At 40.5% G+C, this 25,109-nt stretch overlaps 1 protein-coding gene across 2 annotated transcripts in view; it reads left to right on the plus strand.

Moving 5' to 3' along the window:
• The first annotated feature begins 2,515 nt into the window (after positions 1 to 2,515).
• Positions 2,516 to 25,109, plus strand: part of SHPRH (SNF2 histone linker PHD RING helicase) — a 49,954-nt gene continuing 27,360 nt past the window's right edge. Inside the window, exons 1-13 of one of the 2 annotated variants that reach the window (XM_040059009.2) lie at positions 2,516 to 2,579; positions 4,978 to 5,647; positions 6,045 to 6,174; positions 12,042 to 12,260; positions 12,571 to 12,649; positions 13,433 to 13,583; positions 14,872 to 14,977; positions 15,470 to 15,726; positions 17,153 to 17,842; positions 20,287 to 20,538; positions 21,358 to 21,436; positions 23,359 to 23,522; positions 23,607 to 23,863. In XM_040059009.2, the coding sequence (XP_039914943.1) occupies positions 5,009 to 5,647; positions 6,045 to 6,174; positions 12,042 to 12,260; positions 12,571 to 12,649; positions 13,433 to 13,583; positions 14,872 to 14,977; positions 15,470 to 15,726; positions 17,153 to 17,842; positions 20,287 to 20,538; positions 21,358 to 21,436; positions 23,359 to 23,522; positions 23,607 to 23,863 (3,023 nt within the window). In that variant the 5' untranslated portion in view covers positions 2,516 to 2,579; positions 4,978 to 5,008. Of the gene's footprint in view, positions 2,580 to 4,415; positions 4,436 to 4,977; positions 5,648 to 6,044; positions 6,175 to 12,041; positions 12,261 to 12,570; positions 12,650 to 13,432; positions 13,584 to 14,871; positions 14,978 to 15,469; positions 15,727 to 17,152; positions 17,843 to 20,286; positions 20,539 to 21,357; positions 21,437 to 23,358; positions 23,523 to 23,606; positions 23,864 to 25,109 lie in introns of those variants that run through there. The other variant, XM_040059010.2, reaches the window with a different exon arrangement.

Genomic DNA, 25,109 nt, shown 5'->3' on the forward strand with positions numbered 1-25,109 from the left:
AATTTCTCACAGCATCAGGTCATCAACAGCAGATGCAGAACACTCACGTGAGGAGTCGCACCTCTGAGGTCCCACGTGGAAGCACTCTACAGTGGCACAGACTGAGAACATGCCCCCTTCACCTCAGTAAATGTGATGGAAGTTGTCCTCTGGCTGCCCTCACTCCTGCCATCAAGAGAGCCAGTTCAGAACAAGAAAAATTGATGTTCACATCTTGCAACACAAACCTGGATGTCACTCTTTTAAAGGTGGCTGCCTACCCTACCTATCCATATGTATATGGATGCATACCAGTTGTAGGAGAGAAACAAGGTAGCTTCACAAATTCCTAGTGAAGCACATCGCTTCAGCGGCTCACTGTCTCACAGATTGAATCAATAGGCATCCTGGCCTGAATCAGCAATAGTGTGACCAGCAGGGACAGGGAAGTGATTCTCTCCCTCTGCTTGTGAGGCCACACCTCAACTTCTGCGTTCAGTTTTGGGCCCCTCACTTCAAAAAGGACATTGAGCTGCTGCAGCATGTCCAGAGAATGGCAATGGGAGCTGAGGAAGGGTCTGGAGCACAAATCTAATGAGGAGCAGCTGAGGGAGCTGGGGGTGTTTAGCCTGGAGAAAAGGAAGCTTAGGGAGGATCTTACTGTTCTCTACAACTCCCTGAAAGAAGATTGTAGCCAAGTGGAAGTCTGCCTCTTCTCCTGGCAACCAGCAACAGGATGAGAGGACATAGCCTCAAGCAGTGTCAGGGGAGGCTGGACATTAGGAGCAATTTCTTTGCAGAGAGAGGATGATTAATCATTGAAATGGACTGCTCACAAGAAAGTAGTGGAGTCACTGTCCCTGGAGGTGTTTAAAGGAAAGATTGGATGTGGCATTTAGTGCCATGATCTAGTTGACAAGGTGATCAGTCAGCGGCTGGACTTCATCTTGGACGTCTTTTTCAACCTAAATGATTCTATGTGATTGTGTCTTCCCTTTCATCTCTGTTCTGCAACAATTCCTTGTTGTAACATAGAACCAAGTGATGCTTTCTAAGCTAATTTTAATCTAGGAATGCAAAATTAAAGATTGCGAATTAAAACAATCAAACCACTACGGCATAATGGCCAACACTCCAAAGCTACTGCACAGCACGGTTTTGAGCAGATCTTCTGAACCCACTCCTTCAGAAAGGCTGAAAAAATGCAGAAAGTAGACACAGGCAAGAAGGAATTAATCTGTAAAAACGAATCCTAAAAAATAGTTTAAACTTGTTATAAAAGAGAACCCTACTATCTTGCTGTAAAGGGCTTTCTATTTGTGTGTTTAGAGCTGCCTCAAATTATCAACCTGTTCATTTAACAGAATCACAGGATCGCTTAGGTTGGAAAAGACCTCTGAGATCATCAAGTCCAACATCAGACTGAATACCTTGTCTGCTACACCACAGCACTGAGTGCCGTGTCCAGTCTTTTCTTGAACACTTCCAGGGATGGTGACTCCACCACCTCCCTGGGCAGCCTACTCCAGTGTTAAGCTGCTCTTTCTTCAAAGAAATTCCTGCTAATGTTCAACCTAAGTCCGCCTTGGCACAGCTTGAGGCCATGTTCTCCCATCCTGCTGCTGGTTGCCCGATGGAAGAGGTCAAACCCTACCTGGCTACAGCCTCCTTTCTAGGAGTTACAGAGTGGTAAGGTCCCTCCTTTCCTACAGGCTACACACCCCCAGCTCCCTCAGCCACTCCTCTTAGGACTTGTGCTTCAGACACTTCAGCAACTTCACCAGCTTCCTTCTGTAGTTTTTACTGAAGTGATTTATGTTGTTAAAAATTGATTTTGCCTTTTCACAGTACTAACAGCCCAGAAATTCGCTCTTTCCACTGCTCGTCAGATGCCTGATCAGTCCTCTCTCTTCTGCCAAGTGTTTCACGCACAATATCACAGAGTGGGTCACGATGGAAAGGACCACAGTGGACCACCTGGTCCAACCTCCCTGCTCAGGCAGGATCATCCTGCTCAGGCAGGAACACACGGCACGGGATTGCGATCAGACGGTTCTTGAGTATCTCCAGCGAGGGAGACTCCTCAGCGTCTCCGGACAATCTGTTCCAGCTCACGGCCAAGCACAGGGCAACTCTTCCCCAGGTTCAGGCGGAACTCCCCGCGCATTCCCTGGATCGCAGCACGTTCCCACGCCCCCACCCCTCAGCGCCACCCCGCCCGCGGGCCGTCACCATCCCGGGCTCGCCCCGCCCCCAGCCCCGCCCCGCTGAGGGCACCGCCGCTTTAACCCCGCCCCCTCACCCGGGGCGCGCCCAACTGCGCCTGCGCCTCCACCCGGCCTTCCCGTCTCTTTGTTCCGCTGACGTCTGGGAGGGGCGGGGCAAATGTCAAGGTTCCCGAAGCCCATTGGCTGCCGCTGGGGGCAGCGCGGGAGCGCGCGCACCCCCGTGCCCGCCTCCCCCCCCCACTCCCCCTGCCCGGGGGCTCCGTCCGGCGCTGCCAGGGGCGGTGCGGTCTCGCGCCCGCTGGACCCCGCCCCCCCCTCCCCGCCCGAGCCGGGAGGAGCCGCGGCCGCCGGGGCAGCAGCGTCACCGCTCCGGTACGTCCGCGGTTCCACGCCCCGCTCCCCTCACCCTGCGCCCCCGGGGCCGCCCCCGCCCTCCGCCACGGACTTGAGCGGCCGCTCCTCCGGCCTCGTTTGTCCCGCGCGGCGCGGCGGCCGTCCCGCGGGTGGCGGCGGCGGGGCCGGGCAGCCCGAGGCCTGTGCGAGTGGCCGCGGGTAGCGGCGGATGCCGCGGGCCGAGTGCGCGGTGACCGGGGGGCGGCGGGTCACCGCAGCCGCGCAGAGCCCGCCGGTGGCAGGTGCCGCGGTGGTACAGTGCCGGCTGCGGAGGGTATCGCGTCCCGCTGCTGGGCTCGCCTTCCCGAGCTTCCGGTCACTTTTTTCGTTCGAGAAACGAGAGCTCTCCGCGTCCCTGACAGTGCGGGAGGCCCCGGCCCTGGCCCTGGGGCCGGCGAGGGCTCCGTTTGGCGGCGGAGCCGCGGCGCCTCGGGGCAGCCTCTGCAGACAACCCCGGCCGCTTCCCCTGTCCCGTGTGCGGCCGCTGCTTCCCCTCGTAGGCACGGGCGTCTTGTGGCCGCTGGAGCTGCGAGCAGACCCCGCTCGCACAGAGGGGTTCCCTCCCGCTTGTCCCTTAGAGTGCGATGCCCAGGCTGGCGCGTCCGCGCAGCCCCGGATGCCGCAGGCACCCTTCTGCCTCTGGGTTAGGTGCAGTGTGTGCTCGCCGTCGGGATTTGCTTCGAGTGCTGTCAGCATCGCTTCGTGTGCATGAGCAGTTACGAAAAACTCGCCTTTCCTCCTCTTAAGTTTGTTGTGTAACTGTGGGAGACTGTCACTCTCTATAACTGCCTGAAAGGCTGTAGCCAGGTGGGGGTCGGCCTCTTCTTCCAAACAACTGTGACAGGATGAGAAGAAATGAACTGTGCCAGGGAATGTTTAGATTGACCCTCTGGAAGAATTTCTTCACAGAAAGGGTGATTAGACATTGAAATGGGCTGCCCGAGCAGGTGGTATCGTCACCATCCCTGAAGATACATAAGGCAAGATTGGATGTGGCGCTGAGTGCCATGGTCTAGTTGACAAGGTGGTGTTCAGTCATAGGTCGGACTCGATGATCTCAGAGATCTTTCCCAACCTAATTGATTCTGTGTTTGAATTTCAAACACAACAGGATTTGTATATTCCACGATACTTCGTTCGGCTTTCATGAATTATCAATTAGGCTTTGGGGTTTTTTTTGTTGTTGTTGTTGGGGTTGGTTTGTTTGTTTGTTTGTTTGTTTTTCCCAAGGCTCTTCTAAAATTATTCAGTAGCAGGAATTCTGTTGTGTTCCAGCATAAGCCCCTTTAACATTAGGCTATGGTGTACTGGATTTAGTAGCTAGGAATACTTGCATCTTGTTGTCCTACATTCCCTTAAAAGTTACAGAAGCTGAGTTGACACGAATACGTATACTGACAAGGTGTAGTATGAGGTCACAGATCTATTGCTGTGTTCAGGCTCCTTGTAAAAAGTCTTTTCTTGATAGAAAGTTCCTACTTGCTTGAGTATTTAGTTATGACCATGTGGTTTTGGCTTTGTAGTTATTAATTTCCCAGGTGGGTCTAATATTCTATAACTAGCTTCTTCATAGATACCATTTAGTAGCTGTACTTTATTTTCTTGTATTTTATCCGCAAAATATGTTCTACGTCCAGGTTCAGTTAAGGAGTTGGATGTCCATCTTGACATAGGTTTGCAGTTTGTCAGTATCAGTAAGACTCTGCATTTAGTTTGCTGATTGGTCCTCCTGGAATGCACAATAACTACATAAGGGCTCTCCTGCAAGCAGTTTGTATATCCAGGGCCCAGGATGCACAGTTTCCTGGGAAAAATTATTCAATGCTAGTAGCAAGGTCAGTGAGGACTTTGAAGGACAGGTGAACCTTGGGCTCTGAAACATATTTTATGTAGTGGCAGCTTCAGACTAGTCCTGTGTCAAGTTTAAGTTTCAGCTCTATGTAGGCATTGAAAGGAAAGAGGAATTTCATGTGTATTTACCCCACACCCACCCCCAAATCTGCACTTTTGTTTGTGGAGGTTTGTTTTGTTTTGTTTTTGCTGTCTCCCTCCACCCCCATTGTTGAAGGATTCCACTGCTTCTTGATTTATATCTGTCCCATGAGATTCTCTCAGTAACAGCTTTGAAATGAAACGCTTTTGTTGATCTTTTTCTGTAGCTGTCTGGCAAAATTATAAGATCTAGTATGAGACAATGCTTCATGTCCAGCTTTGTGTGATGGCACAGGAATAGGAGAGGCTCTCTAAAGCTAATACTTCTGAACAGTTGGAGTGCATATTGCATATATTTGTGTCCCAGAGTTTTGCACAGTGAAATGCTAATGTGAGCATTTGATTTTGTAATGTCTGTTGTTGACTGGTTCGCTTCACTTTGCAGATACTGAGAGTACCGTTGAGAAAACAGCAGAATGAGTAGTCGTCGGAAACGTGCGCCTCCGTCCAAAGTGGACGAGGAGAAGAAGAAGCAGCTCTGCTGGAATATGCACGAAGACCGGAGAAATGAGGTGGTGGCATTAGATGATGAAGTAACTAATGATGACCATTTTCCAGTCCCAAGCACTTCTGCATCCTTCATTGTAATAAATGATGATAGCACTGATGAAGGTCTTGTACAGAAAGAGGGCAGTGGCTCAAAGTCTGTTAAGTTTTTGACAGTTAACGATGAAGAGGACTCTTATTCCATCTTGACTCCTATGTCTGCACAGCTGAATATTATAGTCTTGCCATACCGTGCAGATAGGTCCTGGAAGGCTTTGTTGGGAGAATTTGCTCTTCGTCTGCCTTTTGAGCAAATTCTAACTGATGAATTCCGTGACAGGAGCTTTACTTTAATGAGAGGAGACTCTGATGATGAGCTGCAGGTCTGTGTTCATGAAAGAAGTGAAGAAGAGAACAGTAATGAAACAAAAGAATACCTGGGCACTTACGAACAACGTATGCTGGTGGAAGCAACTTTAAGTGGTGAAATATTGGAAGGCTTAAGATGGTTGCAAAAGAAAAAAATAATTGGACTTTATCAAAGGCCTAGAGAGGCTCAGGCTTTAAAGGTATGCATTCATTATACTTGTTTTGCAGTTTGAAAAAATCTCTCTTTTTTTGCTTGAAATGTAAAATAAAAACATCTGGACTGCAAAGTCTGTCAGCTACTATGTATTTATAATGTGATAAAAATGTATAGTTTCTACATGCTTTTGTAGTGTTTTCTGTGTGTTTTCTTCCTAGACGTATTTTTTTTCCCCACCATTAGCAATGCATTACCTGAAGAAATCACAGAAGCTTTTAGCTGTATTTCCTCTACATGGTGTTTTTAGTAGATTTGTTATATCTGTCTATACCTGCTAATTTTCAAACCAATGTTTTGGGTTTTTTTCATGGTCTTCTGTTTATAATATTCTTGTCAATTTAACAGTTAATTAAATTGTTACCTGTGTAACCTTTTCACAGGTTGGAATTTACCTTCTTGAAGCTGGGCTGAGTAAACCAGAATTTCTCAGTGATGGAGGTGGAAGACCAAAAAAAGCTAATCAGATGATTCAAAAACTCATGGAAAAGTTCTACAGTTTTGTAATTCCAGGTAATGCAATAAAGTTGATTGTTGTTGAACAGAAACATTTTTGTCTTGTGTAGTAGTTATAAATGTAAGGGAAAATCGTAGTTATTCCTGCCATCTAGAGCAACTCTTATTTTCCAGGCAGTGTTATTAGGTAATTCACACAATACTATTATCTGGCCATTAATCATATGCTAAGGAGTTTATGCTGAAATTAGAGGTGATCATTCTTCTCTCCAGGTACTGAAGCATGGAGATGTTTTGAGTTCTTGCTTATTTGGGAGTCAATACAGTTTTCACTGGTTTATGGGGGTTGTTTGAACAAATCAACAGTATCTTGTCTGAATTATACAGGAATAGTGTAAAAGAATCAGGAATTAAATTTGGAAAACTTGTTCCCAGGTTGGGGCCTATCACACAACTGCAGCAATGGATTTCTGTTTGGTTTATATTGTAAAGCAGTTACAATGTGAAATACTACAAAATGCAGCTTTATGACAGTTTCAAGAACACATCATTTCAGACTGAGAAACATGGGCCTTGCTTTCATTTTAGAATTAAAGATATGTCAGCCAGATTACACTTAACAGTAATACAGATTTATAGGGTGATGAATGATGGCTTTATGTTATGATGTCTTAGGAAACTGGTGGAAGAACCAAACAAACAACCCAACCAACCTTTGTCTCGTTCCTCAGTGTAGACGTGATTCAAAATTTTGGCTGAAGGTTGATTCAGTGACTGTAGTATACAGATTTTGGGTTCTTGTGGCAGAAGCCTAGCACCCACCCCAAATATGACTGCACTTAATTAGCAAAGGCAGAGTTGTGTGAAGAATCAGGTAACTTTGCTAATGAGAAGCTAAAAGGAAGAGCTAACAGAATAAAATCTGAACCTCCTTACCTGCTGCAAAGAACCAACGTGCAACTGTGAGGAAAGACTTGAGATGTACCAAGGGATGGGCCAGTATAACTCAGTAAGTGGGTTAGATACTGCACATAAGGAGTCATCCTTCCAAAACTGAAGTCTGACTGACACAAATATGCCAGTTTAGATTTGAAAGTACAATAAATCAGATCCAAGAAGAGGTCTGTAGAATAAATAGATTAAGGTCTATAAATGAATAGTAGTGGTTTTAAATCTGTTAGGAGAAATACATTATCATAAATGCATCAGAAGCAGAATAGCTGCCAGAGAATTCATAGACTTGAGAAGTCTAAGGCATATGGTAGAGTGCTGGAATGAAAGTAATGCTATAGCAGAAAGCACAGTTCTCTTTATATCTTCTCATTGTGGAAAAGTTGGGGAAAGAGATTGTGAAGTGACTGGTGACTTTAAGATCCAAAGTAATTTTTCTGCTGGAACCTGGGGCATTTGTCTTCAGTACACTAAAGGAGGTGTTTATATGGACTGCCAGGTTCAGTGTAGTTTACTGGTGAAGAGGCATTTTCTGAAAGGGAAGACATGCCCCTTGAAGTTACTGGGGCAAGATCTGAGCAGTTGGGTTGTCACACCTTAACTTTTCAGAAGCCATGCAAGCAGCTCAGGTTCATAAAGCAGCTATGTTGCCAGCTGGTAAAGACTCTGACCATTTTTCAGCATGTACATTTTTATGTGCTGTAAATAAAATAATAGAATCTTGATTTCACGCCAATGAATGCCATGTAAATGACAAAGTAAAATAGCTGACACAGAGAACAGAAATAACGATTGCAAATCACCAGGCAAGTCCTACAAAGGCTTGTGCATCTTAATGTATTACTAATGCTTTGAGAAAAAGAATGATTGGTGAAATGGTATCAACAATGTTTAAATGTATTATTCAGCTTAACAGAGATGCAGAACAACTGAGAGCTTGCAAGCAGACTAGGCAGTGGAGTTTCAGTAGAAATTCAATAGATGAATAGAAGACAGTGCAGAAGAAAAAAATGATGGCCTCTCTGCTAACTGTTGCAAGCAGGGTTGCAGTTCAGTGTGTAGGTGTATAGCTCAGTAAACACATTAACTCAATGTTCAGTATTAGTGAAACCAAATCAAAAGTAAAGAATTATCCTAAAAGTAGTAGAGAACAAGACATGAAACTAAACCACTTGGTAAATCCATAGTGTGGATTATGCTCTGCCCTGAATTCAGATAAAGCATTGTCACAGAAAAGAAAAATATTTGTGAGGGAAGACCCTAGGTGATTATGCACTGTGTAACTAGTTTCATTTTCTAACAGTTTTTGAGCATGAACGTACTGATGTAGCATAAAATAATACAGCCTTGATTCTGTGCTGATGAATGCATTCCTCTTAAATGTTTCTAACAACTTAATCTCTGTTTAAATTCTACCTGTTTTTAAACAGAATTAGTTGAGGTTTTGTAAAACTACACCTAAGTACTTTTAACCCTTATCAGTGTCCATCTAAAGTGAAATCTATACAATAACATTCCAAGATGAAGCTTCTTGTTCCCCCCCACTGATGAGCAAATTCTCATGCTGATGGGGTTGTGCACAAGGATTTACACAAATAAGGGATATTACCTCTCTACTGCTGCATTTAATTTTAATATATTTTTCCTCACTGTACTCAGTTAATTCTGTTAATATCCTTCTAGATGGTTTTGGGACTTCGTGGCAGGAAGCCCGTCTATGTTACGGCAAGCGTAGCATAGATGTATTAAGTAATATGAAAAAAAAAAAAGGTAAAATATGTAATATGGAAACATTGAATCATTTAGATTTTAACCCAGCACTGCCAAGTCATGTCCCTAAGTGCCACATTTACATGTCTTTTAAATACTTCCAGTGATGGTGACTTAACCACTTCCCTGGGCAGCCTGTTCTTATGCTTGACAATCCTTTATGGGAAGAAATTTTTCCCTGTTACCTAATCCCACCTTCCCCTGGTGCAAATTGAGGCCGTATCTTCTTGTTCAGTTACCTGGGAGAAGAGACCGACCCCTGCCTCACTACTACCTCCTTTCAGGTAGTTGTAGAGAGGACTAAGGTCTCTCCCTCATCTACTTTTTCTCCAAACAACCCCAACTCCTTCAGCTGCTCCTCATAAAAATTGTGTTCTGGATCCGTTACCAGCTTCATTGCTCTGCTCTGGATATGCTCCAGCACTTCCATGTCTCTATTGTAGTGAGGGATCCAAAACTGAATACAGTAGCCTCACAAATCCTTGTAGTCCTCCTGAACTGCCAGCCTTTTTTTTCCAAAGGTCATAAACTCTGTTTTCTCTAAGTCTCAGCCAAATCTACCTGTTCAGCCATGTGTTCTCTGCCATCTTACCTTTTTATCATATACTATTTACCTTCAGTTTTCTTAAGAAGAGTAAATTCTTTGTACAAAGATGTTTTTGGTATTTGTTTGTTTACTACCTTATGTGAGGCAACAAGTTTTCCATTAATCTAAGCTGTTTTCCTTAATGCAGGTATTGTTATACTGCAGTCTGGAAAAGGAAAGACCCTACTGCAGATGCAGTAGCAGAACTGTAGCTCAGTCATTGAAGGAATCAAAAAGAGTGCTTGAAAAGCATCAGAGAAACTGAATTTTTAGATAATAAAATGCAATCTGTTTCTCAGACATAAAAAAGATTAAGATGAGACCTCTGTAAGTGAATTACATTTTGAAATGGTTGAAAGCATAATTAAATATTCACTGTTTAATAAGTAACTGAGAGAAGGATAAACTTCCCTAGCATCCTTTTCAAAATCCCTGTGGTATGTAGAACCATTTAATCATGAAAAAGAAAGCTCTGAAAGAATGAACAAAACGAGAAAGGTATGTACAAAAAAATCCGATCATATTAAAAAAAGTTTTGCTTTAAGTTATATTGTAGTCTTTGCACTTTTATAAAATTCTGGATAGACTTAGTTTATATAGAAGTCAATTTATTATGCTTAAAAATGTGAGATTTGAAGACTTATTTTAGTAAGTATAATGATAGGTGTCATTATATATCAAATTTGTCGATCAAAGTTATACTTCTCAGACACTCTAATTTTCTGGTCTTTTCCTAAAGTGAGGGGTGTATGTTAGAGAATCCCTTTGAATGGTTTCTTTAATATATAAAGCTGAGTGCTTTCTTGGTGCTTTTTATTTGGCAGGATTGTTAATAACCCCTCTGCACTCTGCCTTCTCTGCATTAAAATTCCTATAGTTTTCATGAATATGTGGAAACTTAATGTATTTCAGTATTCTCATTTCCTTTGTGAAGCACTGGGATTGTTCCTTTGATTTAAAAGGATTAGGAGAAGGCGCTGCTGGCTGCCCTATATAGGTGTATAATTTCCTCCTTTTGTTTTGGAAATCATTCTTCACCTTCACTACCAATCTGAATGAAAGAAAGCTTTTGCTTTTCATGAAAGAGAGTCCTAATACCAGCTCCTGAACCTTATTTTAAGATTAAGCTTTCTGGTTTTTGCCAGGTACATCTCCTCCTTGTTAGCCTGAGGCATCAGAATTAAAATTTGATTTAAGTGTGCCAGCCATTAGCTGTTATATTAGAATGTTAAGTATACTTTCAGGTCACTTTATGGTGAAAATGATAGCTTTGACCTGCTTCCTATTTTGGTGTGGTTTGTTTGTTTGTTTGTATGTGGGTTTTTTTGTGGGTTTTTTTTGGTTTTTTTTTTTTTTTTAATAAAAATTCTGCAGGGTGAATTTATCTCTAATGCTTTCTAGGGTGAGAACCAGTCTGTATTTTTTTGCTACTGATGTTTTAATTTTAGGCCTAAAACACTGTTAAAACTTGGCCTCCAAGTCTTTCATTCTCTCATATGTGTTTTCTAGAATGCCAACCCTTGAATTTTTAATGAATTTTTGTTCTACATTGTTTAAATTCTGTGTATGCCTGTATATCCAAATTATGTGAAAAATACATAAGCACAAAGCCTTCTTTCCTAGAGGGTACAAAAGAAGCCTTCTGTCCCAAAGGGTGCTTGCTTCTCTTGAGGCGGGTTTTTAATTTTGAAAGTATGCCTTGTCTGAATTTTTGTACTGATGCAAGTGGTGAGAATTACATGTTGTCCTGTTTCTCCTCTGGTTATTTTTTTCTTAACCAGATGAATAAATTAAGGTTAACTTTTTCTCCTTTCTATAAGGTAATTTATTAATATTTAAATCAGAAGCATGAAATACTTGTGATTCTGTACCAATTAGAAATTATTAGTGGAAGGTCTTTATTAAGTAAGTAAGTTCTGGTCATCCTATACCTAAAGTCTAAAGAAAGCACTTTGCTGACCATGTTTGCATCTGTAATCACCATAGCATGTGAACTTTTAGGTGTCCTGGTTCCAGCTGGGATAGAGTTACTTTTCTTCTTAGTAGCTGATCAGTGCCATGTGTTTGGGTTCATGGTGACAATGTTTGCAGCGCAGTGATCTGTTGCTTCTTGCCTGAGCGGTGCTTGCCCCAAGTAGAGGACTTTTCCAGTCCCTTCTCTGCAGGAGCACAGGAAGGGAGGGAGCACGGCCAGGACAGCCAAAGGGATATTTCACACCAGAGAACGTCCTCAGTTTATAAATTGGTGGGAGTTGGCTGGGAGCCACCAGTTCCCACTTGGGGATGGGCTGGGAATTGATCGGTGAGAGGTGGGCAATTGTATTGTGCATCACTTGTATCTTGGGTTCTTTTAATCTCTCTTTTTTCCTTTTCATTGTTATTACTATTATTATTACTGGTGTTTTTGTTGCAATGTTTTCCTTTATTTCAGTTATTAAACTGCTCATTGTTTGCTACTGCTGCTAGCTGAGTCAGATACAGTCATGGCATATGTTTAAATGACATTTTGCTTTGCTTGTTTTCATATGTGTAAACTAAATATGTTGCTGCAAAATTTACTGAAATGTTGTCCCAAGTTGATTGATAATGGATGTCTTGAATTATTTGGTGTATGCAGATGAGCTGGAGGAAGATGAGGAAGAATCTGACATGGAACTAGAGCGACAAAATATTGAAGAGCTTTATGACTTTGTAAGGCACACCCATCAGCAGGATGTCCAATTACTGAGAAAGGATGTGCAGCATCCTGCATTAATTCCCATTCTGAGGCCATACCAAAGTGAGGCTGTGAACTGGATGCTTCACCGAGAGAACCACACAAGTACTCCAAGCAGTGGCAAGTATATGGATCCAAAAAACCTGCATAATTGAGGAAAGTGTAGTCTTATTGTCAGCTGTTTACTTACTGTTTGATTAGAAATTTGTGGATTATTTCATTAATATTTTCATAAAAGCTGTTGTTTGGATAGTACACTAAATGACAAGCTAGGTCTTGCTGAACAGCAGTTGATGTGTTGGTCGTGAAGCTCTGTGGAGGTGAACTTCAGCTTTTCATCTCTTAATGTCACAAAAATGCTGAATAATTCTAAGAAGTGTGCTGTTAACAGAGAAACTTCATCACAGTAACGTGAACACTTTCTCCATAGAAAATGCCCTGCACTTCTTATGGCGGGAGGTGATCACTCTGGATGGAGTAAAAATCTACTATAATCCATTTACTGGCTGGTACGTTTTTATAGTTGCTCTTTCTGGGGACACCTCAGGGTTGTACTTAGGAAAATCATGTTTGTAGCTTTATACTGCAGGTATAAGATATTCCATAACTTGTTTTTCAGTAGCAACTAAAGAATTAGAACAGTGTTATCTTTAATTTGAAAAAAATCCCAAACTGGATCACGTAATGCACAGATAAATATGTAGATCTCAAGTTGAAGATGTAATCATTAAAGCTTTTCATTAAAAAATTCAATAATTTAGTGCTTTAACATTAACATATTTTTATCTTATACTATTGGAGGCTTTGATCTTTTGATCCAATGTTTTTAAAGCCCAAAGGAAGGCAGAAGTATAATGCTTTTTATTAATGCTAGGTATTTCATTACTAAATCTGTTTCTTTTTTCTATTAGCTTGGTCAGAATAGAACCTTTTGATTGCCAGTTTGCTTTTTATTTTTCCCTATGTAACTTTCAGATCTTTTTCATATGTGACTATAAAAATATTTCAGTTTTTTTGAGACTACTGCTATGATATGCTAAGCTTAGCAGGACAAGGCCTATTAGGAGGTGAAAAACTTCTAAAAATTGTGGCATACATATTTGTCTTGGTCAGGTTCATAGATCCAAAAAGCTTGCTAGTTTTTGTTAATCTCAGCTTAACTAATAAAAGATACTGCCTCACCTAACAAACTTTACCTTGCTGAAGCTATGCTGTGTGTCCCTGAACTCATGCTTCTCTGTCACAACATTCTGTAGTTTCTGACTTTCACTGGGAATGTACTTGAATTTTAGTATTATCCGTGAGTACCCAGCTGCTGGACCCCAGTGGCCTGGAGGTATTTTGGCAGACGAGATGGGTCTTGGAAAAACAGTAGAAGTGTTGGCTCTTATTCTGAATCATACTGGACCAGACATTAAACAAGATGATCTGACATTACCTGAGGTAAGGAAACCAGGTTGAGAGTTATTATGAAGAAAATGCTTTTCAGAATGAATGCAAGTGCACTTCTCTTGAGTTTACTGCTTTCTGGTTTATAGAAGTCCATATTTAAAGCTATATTGCTGTGAAAGTTTTTTGCTTAGTAGGACATGATAATTAGCAGCATAAATGGTGGAATAGTTTGCCTGAGAAGCTGTTGATCCTTTGCCATTGTTCAATGGTTTCATCGGGCAACTGTGGTGTTTATAGTTAGGACAGGCTTCAGGAGTGTATAAACACATAATTTAGTTTACTATATTGGATGTCACTCCACTTCATTGTATTGATGAGTGTCAAGCATCCATTAGACACATGTTCTGTGTTAAAATAGGGACAGTTTACATTCTGAATAAAGATTTCTGCTCTCCCTCTATTTCATCTAATAAATGAGCTTATTTAGCAACAGTTTCCCATCTTTTCACTTCCCTCATCATACATACTGTGAAAACTTGGCACATCCACTAAATAATTCTTTCTGAAGGGAAAGAACCATTATTCTTAAGTAAACTCTTACCACTTTGTGAGTTCTATCCCTTGGAAATCATGGCAACCAGTTTCATTGTACATTTATCACAGTGGTCTCCTGCCTGCTTGTAATTTTATCAGTTAAAAGGCCTCAATTCTTTGAGAGAATAAGATGATTCTTAAATATATAAGAGAGTCAGCACCTAATAGTGCAAAGAGAGGAGTATAAGCACTAAAGTGCCTGGACACTGACAGAATAGCTAGAGACCAGAGGGCTGGAGTTACTGAGACTGTTTCGGGATATAAGTAGTTGGGACAGGCATCTTAGCTAATATATTACTCTAATAATAGAGTGAAATTTTGGGAGGCAATCCCTAAAAGGAGAAATATACTTTTTATACAGCTGACTAGGGCTCTTCCTCTGTATTGCTTACCTCCTTTTGTGTATCTAGCTATATATTAAATACATATTTTCCTCTCCCATCAGAAACCTAGATCACTTAGAGCTGTAGATTCCTGCAACTTAATGCTAAAGCAGTGAGGACCCAGGAGGCTTTCAGAGCTGCTCTTTGCGTTTCAGTTAGGGTGCTGAACGCTGTTTGCCAAGGAACTGAACTGAATGATGTGCCACTCTGTAATTAAGAATAGGCTATCTGAGCAAATGAGTGAGATCAGAACATACATTTGTAGCAGCCCATGCTTTCTTTCAAATGTGAGGAGATTAATGAAGGTCAGAGTGACTGTGAAGAGACATGAGCTAATAACTATTTAATGTTGTCTGCATTAGGGTAAGCTTGTGAACTTCTTTGTACCACCTCAACCTTTAGAGGGAAATAAAAAGAAACAACCAAAGGAAATGGAGCCTAAATTAAAGGAAAAAATACAGTATCCCAGTAAGTATTTCGGATGACTTTTAAAATACATTTTGCTTTTAGCATTGTCTTATACTGGCCACTGACTGTGAGTTCAAGGCTACTCTTGACTTCTTCAGAATGAAATTGTTTTTTTGCTGAGCACCGTCATATAGAATTGCATGCTACAAACAAGTGATCCACAGTTCAAAATAAAGTTACTAACTCAGAGCTCTGTGCTGCAGAGCTCCGTGTAACTAGAGGTCTTTGAAAACAGTTTATGCATTTAGATGAAATAAGCTTTTTTATCCCTCAGTAAGAAAATAGTTTATTTCTATTGCTATCCAACATTGTTTTAGAATCACTTTAGAGCAGCAATCTGTAGAGCTGTATCAAGTAAAAGCTTGTCAAAACTGCTGCCTGTCTGCATTTTTTAGATGAATACTCTGTTTAGAGTTCCCGTAATGCACATTCTGTGAGGTAATTTCATCTTACATAAAGCTGTAAGTTGTTTTGTTTTGGTTCCTCACACAGGCTTACGAGTAATGATACTAGCAGCTGTAAAGGAAATGAATGTGAAGAAAGGAGCATCCATTATTGCAATATTTAAGTACATCAGTTCTATGTATAGGTACGACACGCAGAGAAATAGACGGCTTCTCAAAAGAACTCTAGAAAAACTAATTGCAGAACAGGTGGTAGAACAAGTTAAAGGACATGGTCTGGCTGGGTCTTTCAAGCTGGGAAAGAATTACAAGGAACAGAAGAAGCGAGAAAGAACCAAAGAGCAGGTAAAACATGCTGCTGTAGTTACTTAAAAGAATGTTGCAAAGGCTGTTCTTTTTTCTGCCAATTGTGTGCTACTCTCAGCTGTGCTGTCTGCGTGCACTAGTCCAGTGCCACTGATTTAGTGGTAAAAATGAAGAAAACTGCAGCAATTGCTTTGACATAAATAAAGAAGCAGAAATCATAAGTAGATAAAATTTGTGACAACAATATTAACTATATCTTATATTAATATATTAATATATCACAATTATACGTACAGCTATCACTATATCTTACATTAATATATCATATAGTAACTATGTCATAAGTCTTTTAAAATAGTGTCAGTGGGAGTAGTATTTTTCTTACTGTGAAGTTGTGTTTTAAACCATGGTAAACTTTAACCAAATTCTCAAACTGGAAATGGATATAAACCCTTAATATCTATGTACTGATGTGTTTGTATGATCATTTAAAAAAAAAAAAGGTGAGGAGAAAGTTGCTTGGGTTGGAACAGACTTTAAAACTCATCTAATTTCAAACCCCCTTGCCGTGGGGACACCTTCCATTAGACCATGTTGCTCAAAGCCCCATCCAGCCTGGCCTTGGACACTTCTGGGGTCTGGGTGTCATTGTCTCTAGGCAACCTGTTCCAATGTCTCACCACCTCACAGTGAAGAATTTCTTCCTGATATATCTAAACCTATAATTTCATTAAAAACTACTTTCCCTTGTCACTACATGCTCTTGTAAATAGTCCCTTTACAGCTTCTCGTAGCTTTCCCTCAGGTACTGGAAGGCTATAATTCAGCCTGAAGCCTTCTCTTCTCCAGGCTGAACAATCCCAACTCTCTTAGCCTTTCCTCATAGGAGAGGTGCTCCAGCCCTCTGGTCTTCGTGGCTTTCCTCTGGACTTCCTCCAACAGGTCCATATCCTCCTTATATTGTGGGCCCCAGAGCTGGATGCAGCACTCAGGTGGGATCTCACCAGAGCGTAGTAGAGGTACAGGATCCCCTCCCTGGCCCTGCTGCCCACGCTGCTCTGGACAGCACCCAGGACACGATTGGCTTTCTGTGCTGTGAGTGCACGTGGCTGGGTGGTGCCCAGCCCCTCACCCACCAGTACTCCTAAGTCCTTCTCAGCAGGGCTGCTCTCAATCTGTTCATCCAACCCATGTGCAGCACCTTGCACTTGGTCTTGTTGAACTGCATGAGATTCCCATGGGCCCACTTCCTGAGTTTGTCCAGGTCCCTCTGGATGGCATCCCACCCTTCAGGTGTGTCAGCTGTAGTGCTCAACTTGGTGTCATCTGCAAGTTTGCTGAGGGTACACTCAATCCCTCTGGCTTTGTCATTAATGAAGACATTAAGTAGCACGGGTAGATGTTAAATGTCACTGGGCAAGTGTGAATGTAAAGTCTGACCTTCTTGGTTAATTTTACTTTGTAGGTAGCAAGGACTTCAGAAAACACTCAGAAGAAGCAATTGATAGATGCTAAAACTCAAACCAAAGAATCAAGAAGCAGTGACGTAACATCTGAAAATGTCTTTAAAACTGCTTCACATGAGAATATCACCATGGAAGAACATGATTATTGTACAACTAATAAAAATAGCAGGAAAACTGAAGCAGATCATGAGAACTCTGTAGAAGAGAAAAATGTTAAGCAAGAAACTGTGGTCTCAAAGTCTCCTGATTTTCATGGCAGCCTCCTTGTCTCCAGTGACATGAGCAGTCATCCTGATGTTTCTAAAACTACAGCTGTTGTCCAGCAGGAAATCCCAAAGGTCCAGTCCTCACTTTCTCAAGAATGTGTTGGCAGTAGCGTACAACATACCAGTTCTGTATTTCCATTTAATACCTCTGAATATCGTTTTGAATGCATCTGTGGTGAGCTCGGGTTGGCTGACTACAAAGCTCGTGTGCAGTGCCTGAAATGTTACCTGTGGCAGCATGCAGAATGTGTGAATTATAAAGAGGAGAACCTGAAGAGCAGGCCTTTCTACTGTCCCCATTGCCTTGTGGCAATGAAACCAGTTCCCACAGGAGCAACTCTGATCATTTCTCCGAGTTCTATTTGTCACCAGTGGGTAGATGAGATCAACAGGCATGTAAGATCATCATCTCTTCGAGTTCTGGTAAGATTATATAGTCTCATATTCTGGGGAATTATTTTATTAAGGTTCGAGGCTTCCTGTCTGATACTCTGCATCACTCGAAGTTCAGAGGTCTTTGTTTTCTGTGTCAGAATTCTACATTCTTGGTGCTGGACCAATGCTTTGACATTATGTGGTGCATCAGTGTCCCAGAAAGACAGTCTGCAATTAGTTCTTAATTTTATTTTTCTGCTTTAGTTGTTCACTGGGAGATAAATCAGTGGACTAGATTGTATAGCAACTGAAAGCAAATTTTTGAGCTGTTGAAGCAACATGTGCTTTCTGAGAGGGAAGGCTGTTTGAAAGGCTACCAAGGAACTTAAAAAGGTCCTGTGTGTGTTTTAAGTGTTGTCTCACTGGACACTTGCACTTAAGCTTAATTCTCTCACTGTTGCTCCTTCTTTTGTTCTAGATAAAAATGTTTCCATAGGTAAAGCCTGTAGTTTTTCATTTCTGGTTCTCAAGCTTTATAAAAGAAGTCTTGGGCATTGGTGTTTACTGAAAACAATACTGTTACAAGCTAGGCGTTGTCTCTATAACATCTGCCAAATTTATTAGGATATTACTTATTTGGAGACTGTGTATTGTCCTTTCACTTGATTTCTAATAACCCTGCCACTAGAATAAACCTAATTACACTTAGAGTAAAAATGGCTATACATTTTTTTTTAAAATACAGTTATCACAGTATTCAAGAGTCTTTTACTACTGATGCAGGCAAGTTTTGTCCCTCATATTTTTAGCAGTCGAGAACCTTTATAATGATCAAGAGCTTTGAAAACCATCAATCGCTTGTATTTTGAACAAAGTAGTAGCAGACTGATAGAACTTTGTATTCAAGGATATGTCTGGTACCTTTGGCTATTATGCATAGTTGCCCAATATATAAATGAATTCTAGGCCTCCAGTGCTATTTGTGTGAGTAGTCCAGTTAGATTTAATGTAGGAACTAACAAATGTGTAAAACTCACGTGGTTTGCCTAGGGTCCAGTCCAAGTTTAATACCAGCTTTGATGAAAATTATCAGTAGATTTACATGGTAACTATAAAATAGTTTAGATAGTGAATGTCAGTACTTTAAACTGTGCGACATCTTCCATTCTTCAAGATTGTTTTCATTTTCTTTTAACTGCCAGCTCTGAGACTTGTGTTCAGTGTTGCTTTAAAATGAAAATTTGGTGGTTTATTTTCTTTTAAGGTAAAATGAAAGTAGTTCAAATAGACTGTTTCAAAGAATCAGTTTCCCATGTTTACAACTTTTGCATGTGAAGTGTGATTTTTACTCTTCAACCGCTTACAACCCATGGGAAATTCTAATGGTTTTAGGTAATAGAACAAGAAATTAAAATTTATCAGTAGGTCTTGCTTTGTGGCAGATTGTTCCTGCTGCTGTGAAAACAACCAAAACTTTGCCAGGTTATAAATCTCCAGAAAACCTATTTATAAATACTTGAAGAAATCTTTGGACTTTGGTAGTTGTTTATTTCTTCTTGGTTGCTTCAGAGAGCATGCTTGTTTTGGTTAATTTGTTTATTTTTTCTTCCCCTTCTCTCTATTTCATGTGCAATGACCTGGGTTCCTCTGTTGTCCCACTCTGGGGCTGAACAGAAAGAAATTATCTGCAGGTGTTTCCAGAAACACTATTGCAGTATGCACAAATGTAGAGGAAAATTACTGCGGGGAGAAGAAGTAGGGTTAAGAGTGAAATTAACAATGAAATCATGTGCTGATCATCAAGGGGTAAAGAGCAGTTATTTTAACTTCTGTTTGTTTCTAAAGGGATTTGACTTAATATAAGGGAGATAAGAAAAGTACATCTGATAATAGAACAAATGTCAGTATGAAAGTCTTCTGCTAGTGCACAGAGATTGTTTTGTACCTAGGGTGGTTTTTTTTCATCTCCTAAATCTCTATAGGTAAAACTTCACTCTGTCTCATTTCTGGGTTGTTTTTTTTTTTTAATATATATTTTGATGCAAATTTCTGTCTTTGCCTAATCAATCATTAAATTTTAGTAGGTTTCAGGAGAAAGGTAATACACCTGCAGTAAAGGAGAAGACTGAGCATGTAACAGTGACTTACCTAAAGTCATTCCATACAACATTACAGAATACTTAATCTTCAAACAACAAATAACAGTTGTAGAAAATAATGAAGTCCTCTCTCCTTGAAAGGAGGAAATAAATGTTTTGTAAAGTCATAAAAAGTTAGAAATTTTGCAACCATGACTCTATTATATTTGTTACTAGGTTACTTAAATGAATTTCTCACCAAACTATGATATGAATTCAAATTTTATTAATAGTTTCTTTTTATATGAGCAACACTGCTACAAGCTTGCACAGATTAAGCAATACTGATATTTTAGCATTTTTATCAAAGTGTCTCTTCTTTGCTGTTGTGCTGTTGACTGTCAATCTCTGTAGGTGTATCAAGGTGTGAAGAAGCATGGCTTTTTGCAGCCGCACATGCTGGCAGAGCAGGAGGTGGTTATCACCACGTACGACGTCCTGCGCACTGAGCTGAACTACGTGGACATTCCCCACAGCAACAGTGAGGACGGGCGCCGCTTCAGGAACCAGAAGCGCTACATGGCCATCCCCAGCCCCTTGGTAGCAGTGGAGTGGTGGAGGATCTGCCTCGATGAAGCACAAATGGTTGAATGTACCACCGCAAAGGTATGACATTCCTGGTTGTGCATTCATTTAACTTGAAAATATTTGGACAAGTTTATTGTAAATAATAGAGTAGTCTGTCCTCTCCCCCTCCTAATGTTCAGAGTACAGTTAGATTATTTGTCCTTGTCCCTTGTTCTTCAGAAGTGAATTTTCTGTTGGAGATATTTACTATTAAATGGTTCTCCTCTTGGAATTTTGGCAGATTTTGAAGTATATGCAGCTCAAAAAATACTTAACATAATCTATACTGACAGTTTAAAGAACTAGGTCATCATGTTATGTATGGTGTTTGATAGTTTCAAACAAGACAGTAGACTGTTCCGTGATGTGGTTCAGAGGCAGAGAGATGTCCTTTGGGTCTAGAAGCTAAAATAGTCAGTCAGCAGTCTGTCTGCAAACTCAAGGGATACAGTCCACAGAGGGGATTATTTTAATTAGTGTTTGTCCAGTCTTTTTGCTCAAGATGGGAAGATAAAAATGCTACTTATATAATGCCTTACAGGCTTTAATGTTTAATCTTATTTTTTTTTTAACATACCGTTTATTTTGCTTATTTGCTTGCCTTATTTGCTTATTTGTTTGCCTTCTGTAAACCCTTAATTGCCCTTGATTACTTGGAAGAGGACATGGCTTTTATCAGCTTTCAGTTGTCTTCTAAAAAGATCAAAAATTTTATAAATGTTTTTGTAATGTATTGCACCAATGCTGCTTCTAGGTCTAAGGGTACATTCTGAAAAGATATTCAGACTTCTCAAAAATAAGGTGTTGTCAGACTGTGTTCCACTCTGTGTTTCCTTTCCTACCATTTCCTTTCATTAGGCTGCTGAAATGGCACTCCGTTTGAGTGGAATCAATCGTTGGTGTGTCAGTGGCACTCCTGTGCAGCGAGGATTAGAAGGTGAGATTTTATGGAGCAGCGTAATCTGTGGGATTTCCTTCTGCTGATAATTAGATGGGGCTTTGAAGCAGTTAAAATGTCTGCTGGTTTTGTTCTGAATTCATTAGGTACTTTAACTCTGTAAGCCATAAACTTTAAGCATGATAATAAAGCTATCAATACATATATCAATACAAAAATCAAAGAGCTGAAATCTTTTTGTCTCCCTGAGTTAGACAAATACTTTGGGGAGGAAAGAAGCTGTATGTCCAATAGCTGACTCAAGTCTTTTCTTCAGTTTTCACTTAATGGAGTGGATTAATATTAATATTAACCCTTCTTTATTGCAGATAGTCGGCTCTGGTTACAGAGTCCTGTGAACTGTCAAATACAGCAAGCAGACCTGTATTTGCTTTTTGCATAGCTCTGTATGAACTACTGTGGGCATCCACTGCCGGGGATATAAATTCTAAAAATCATGCTAAAGCTTATGAAACTGTCTCAAGTCCTTATCTAAGGATTTAATGAATTGAGATGTGTAGAGTAGGTAGCTGAGTGTTAGCAGGTGTTTTTCTTGTCTCTTTTTTTGTGTGGTGCTCAGTTTCTGTAGACAGGCTTCAGACAGAGACAGAATAGAAGAAAGGGAGCTGACTAACTGATTTGTCTCCCTGTGTTCACTGATGGATTTTTGGACACTGGGGCAATGTGTTTGAAAGTGGATAAATCAGTGTAAGCATTTGTGTACTGTTGTTTGGATACCAAGTTGTAAAAATCAATATTTTTATATTAATTCATTATGGAATTGTGGAATTGTGAATTAAATTTATAAATACACGTAACAGTTGCGAGAATATCTCGTTAATAAAGCAAAGCTGTGGAAAGAAGTGATTGATTTTGGTGTCATGATGAACTCCTTCAAGGCCCTGTGTGTGATAGTGTTGATTTAATACATATCTGAAATGTCATACAGTTCATAATACGTGTTGACAGACTCTCAGGCTATACTAAGGCAGCCCCCGTCACATCAGGGATGAAAACTGCTGACTCATTTCAATCTGTGCCACTGCTCCTGTAATGCAGTGGGTTAGGACCTCTGGGTAAACAATTGCTTCTGCATAGAAATTATTACCAGGATTTTTCTTCCTCTGGTGTGTGATGTATTTGGTGAATGCCTTTATGCTTTCATCTGAATACTGAATTACGGTAAAGCTAATAGAATAAGGAATGTAGCCACCAGATTTTCAAGAACTATAAGATATCATCACATATCTCTGTTTCTGCAGTATCCATATGTAGCATTTAAATGTGTGCTTCTGTATTTTTCCATTAGGATTTAGATAGAAGTTTAAAGTCAGTATGTTCTTAAATTTCATTCCAAAAAGTGACGGGTCTCTGAATTAGGCAGAATTAGCAAGATGTATTCTCTCCATTAAGAAAACAATTGAAGTGTCTTTTGTTAATTTCTTATGCATTAGTAGAGAAGTGAAAATTCTTCTGAATTGCAGCCCCTTCTAGGATTGTGGGCAGCAGACAGTTGGTGCACAGCAGGCTCTGAAGTAATGATGCTGAGCAATATTGGTTTAGAAAAACCTGGCAAACCTAGTTAACCATATGCAATCATGTAATTTCTGCCTCTTGCTTCTCCTCTGAATAGGTTTAAATTCTTTGCTCTCTTCTGCTAACCTTGAAATTAGGAAAGTGTTTCACGAATAGCTATATTCTCTCAAGTTGCGTGGAAATCAAAAATGAGCTAAAGGAGAGAACCTCCACCTTCTACCACCCAGTCCCTTGCCTCAAATATTTTGCTGAGGGAGTGACTGGAAAAAAAATGCAAAAGATGAAAGTCAGAATGGAGTTGGCTTATGCCTGATAGCCTTTGCATGACAGTTAATTTTTTTGAGACATATTGCAAAGTATTAAAGCATGAACTCTTTTCTTGGCAGATTTGTATGGATTAGTCCTTTTTCTTGGAGTTGATCCTTACTGGGTCAAACATTGGTGGGACCAACTACTATATCGACCTTATTGTAGGAAAAATCCCCAGCCTCTCTACAGTCTAATTGCGAAGATAATGTGGAGATCAGCAAAGAAGGATGTGATCGACCAAGTAAATAAAAGTTTTGAATTTTAGAATTCCTGAATATCAGTAGTTTTATTTGCAAATTACTTACTTTCTTTTTTTAAATTTCAGATTCAAATCCCCCCTCAGACAGAAAATATACACTGGCTTCACTTCTCTCCTGTGGAGAGACACTTCTATCATCGCCAGCACGAGGTGTGCTGCCAGGATGCCTTGGCAAAACTCAGGAAGATTTCAGACTGGACTCTTAAGCTTAGCAGCCTAGATAGAAGGACTGTGACCTCTATCCTATACCCTTTGCTGCGGCTGAGACAGGCCTGCTGTCACCCACAAGCTGTTCGGGGAGAGTTCTTGCCGCTACAGAAAAGGTGAATTTCTGTCATTTCTTAAATGGCCTGCTTTATCCAAAGCAAAGTTCTGATTGTCTCCAGCAGTGCAAGTTCTTTTACAGTCCTCAGTAAGCCTAATTCAAGCTTCTTTAGTTAACTGTGTGGTGCAACTGTGGCACACCAAGGTAATCTGACCTCAGAGGCTGAACATGGCACAGTGGAGTCATTAGTGAAATTCTTGTGTTAAAGAGCATAGTACTGAAGGCATTTGATTTTCCAGTGGTACTCTAACCTTACTGTGACTAGGGTGTTGCAGGTAACAGATTGAGTTATAATCTGTTAACCTGATTATTTTTTTCGTTTTAAAATAAGCCCACTGCTTTTTTTTTGTTTCGTATAAAACTCACGTTCATGAATGTGATGAATGAAAAAACTGAATCAACAGAATGGAATCATTCTTTAGTTGGAAGAAAATGTTAATGTGAGGTTGCAGAATGTGTAAATGTGGATTCAAACTTGAAAGCTGCTGCAGTGCTCTTTTATTTGCACGCTTTCAAGATCATCTTCCCCCACAAGTGCTCTGCAAGTACCAGTTTGGTCTCAGCTTTTGATAGACCAAAAAAAAAAAAAAAAAATCATGTTGCCTGTCTTATTGTGAAATGTAGCTGCTACTTTTTCAGTCAGTTAGAAGGAAGTTGTGAAAGAAGAGTTTGTTTCCATTTCAGACTCTCAGAGCACTGTCTATGTTTCTTTTTTAAGCTACAGGTAGGGAAGAACTTCAACTGTTAGCACTGCCAGTGTTATTGCTACTGTTTCCTAGTTCATTATTCAGTCTCTTTCAATCCTTGTAAAAAGTTTTGTGTCCTATTCCTTGCTCTGCTATACAGGGCACCTGCAGTGCCAAAGCAGCTGAAGCTGACTTTGCACCTACTTGAGCAGAGACCAATAGTTAGACACTGTACTAGAGCACTTACTGTGGCAGTCTGCTCATGTGGAAGCAAGGACTCAAATGAAGGAGGAATCAATATTCCCAGCCATCATACAAGATTATTTGCATTAAAATGAGCCAGTGTAGTATGAATGTAATATACGTGAACTGAGCAGAGTATAGCGGAAGCAGCTTCGTACTGTGTTGATTTTGGTAGAATGGTTGCACAGTAACAGCTGCATAGTAACTGATGGAAAAAACAGCAATGAAAATTAAATCTTTCTTGAAATCACATGTACAAAGAAGAGTCAATTCCTGGCACTGTTTACATACCTTTTTTTGTGAACCAAACTTGAC

Source organism: Hirundo rustica, chromosome 3, assembly GCF_015227805.2.
Source record: "Hirundo rustica isolate bHirRus1 chromosome 3, bHirRus1.pri.v3, whole genome shotgun sequence".
Lineage (NCBI taxonomy): Eukaryota > Metazoa > Chordata > Aves > Passeriformes > Hirundinidae > Hirundo > Hirundo rustica.